Source organism: Otolemur garnettii, unplaced genomic scaffold, assembly GCF_000181295.1.
Source record: "Otolemur garnettii isolate 467f Iridium unplaced genomic scaffold, OtoGar3 scaffold00079, whole genome shotgun sequence".
NCBI classification, from domain to species: domain Eukaryota; kingdom Metazoa; phylum Chordata; class Mammalia; order Primates; family Galagidae; genus Otolemur; species Otolemur garnettii.
Genome location: NW_003852474.1, coordinates 8298346 through 8299977, shown reverse-complemented (window position 1 = coordinate 8299977; position 1632 = coordinate 8298346). Strand labels below are relative to the sequence as shown.

The 1632-nt window shown below is 38.3% G+C and overlaps 1 protein-coding gene across 1 annotated transcript in view; it reads left to right on the top strand.

Moving 5' to 3' along the window:
* The window catches only part of LIPT1 (lipoyltransferase 1), a gene marked incomplete at its 3' end in the record, with an annotated part of 7754 nt that extends 6127 nt beyond the window's left edge, over positions 1-1627 (top strand). Inside the window, exon 2 of the mRNA XM_003794364.2 lies at positions 523-1627. Within this exon, the coding sequence (XP_003794412.1) occupies positions 524-1627 (1104 nt within the window). The remainder of the gene's footprint in view (positions 1-522) is intronic.
* Between the last annotated feature and the right edge of the window lie 5 nt (positions 1628-1632).

Below are 1632 nucleotides of genomic sequence, written 5' to 3'. Positions count from 1 at the left end.
ATTTAAAATTTGTTTTCCTTTATTTCCTTCGAATATTCTGTTGTAGACCTGCCCAAGACTAATGGTAAAGCTAAAAGGCAAAAAAAGCAACTCAACACAGGGCGCTATGGCTCATGCCTGAAATCCTAGCACTCTGTGAGGCCAAGGTGGGTGGATTGCTTTAGTTTAGGAGTTTGAGACCAGCCTGAGCAAGACCAAGACCCCGTCTCTTAAAAATAGCAGGGTGTTGTGGCAATAGGATCTTTTGAGCCCAAGAGTTGAGGTTGGCAAGCTGAGGCAATAGGATCTTTTGAGCCCAAGGGTTTGAGGTTGCTGTGAGCTATGACACCACAGCACTCTACTTGGGCAAGAAAGTGAGACTCTGTCTCAAAAAAAGCAAAAAACAAAACAAAATAGCAACTCAGCTAGATAACTTACAGAATTAGATATTTGGATTAAATAACCAATAATTGATAGCTAGAAAATAGAGTTTAATTTTTCCTTTTTCAATGAATTAATTTGTTTGTCTTCCATTTTTAAAAGCATGCTGATCCCATTTTCAGTGAAGAATTGCTTCCAGTTACTTTGTAACTCCAAAGTCCCAGCTGCTGGCTTTAAAAACACAGTAAAAAGTGGGCTCATTTTACAGTCGACTTCCAATGATGTTTATCAAAATCTGGCTATAGAAGACTGGATCCATGACCATATCAATCTAGAAGGCAAAACAATTCTTTTTTTTTGGAGAAATTCTCCCTCTGTTGTAATTGGTAGGCATCAGAATCCTTGGCAGGAATGTAACCTGAATCTAATGAGAGAAAAAGGTATAAAACTGGCTCGGAGAAGAAGTGGAGGAGGAACAGTCTACCATGATATGGGTAATATCAACTTGACTTTCTTTACAGCCAAAAACAAGTATGATAGAATGCAAAATCTGAAATTAATTTTGAGAGCTCTGAATGCTGTCCAACCCCAGCTGGATGTGCAAGCTACCAAAAGATTTGACCTTTTACTTGATGGACGGTTTAAAATCTCAGGAACAGCTTCTAAGATCGGCAGGACTTCTGCTTATCACCATTGCACTTTATTGTGTAGTACTGATGAGACTTCCTTGTCTTGTTTGCTAAGGAGCCCTTACCAAGGGATCAAGAGCAACGCCACTGCCAGCATACCTTCCTTAGTAAAAAATCTTGTGGAAAAAGATCCCACTCTGACCTGCGAAGTACTGATAAATGCTATTGCTGCAGAGTATGCTGCTTATCATCAAACTGATAATCACATTAACTTAATAAACCCAACAGATGAGACACTATTTCCTGGAATAAATAGCAAAGCCAAAGAACTACAAACTTGGGAGTGGATATACGGCAAAACTCCAAAGTTTAGTGTAAACACTTACTTCAATGTGTTATATGAACAGTTAGATTTGGAAATTAAAGTATTCATAGACATAAAGAATGGAAGAATTGAAATCTGTAATATTGAAGCACCTGATCACTGGTTGCCGCTGCAGATATGTGAGAGATTAAGTTCAGGTCTTATTGGCAGTAAGTTTTGCCCAACAGAAGCTACCATGCTGACAAATATATTACTTAGAACGTGTCCACAAGATTATGAACTGCACAGTAAATGGAATATGCTCTGTGAAAAAATTAA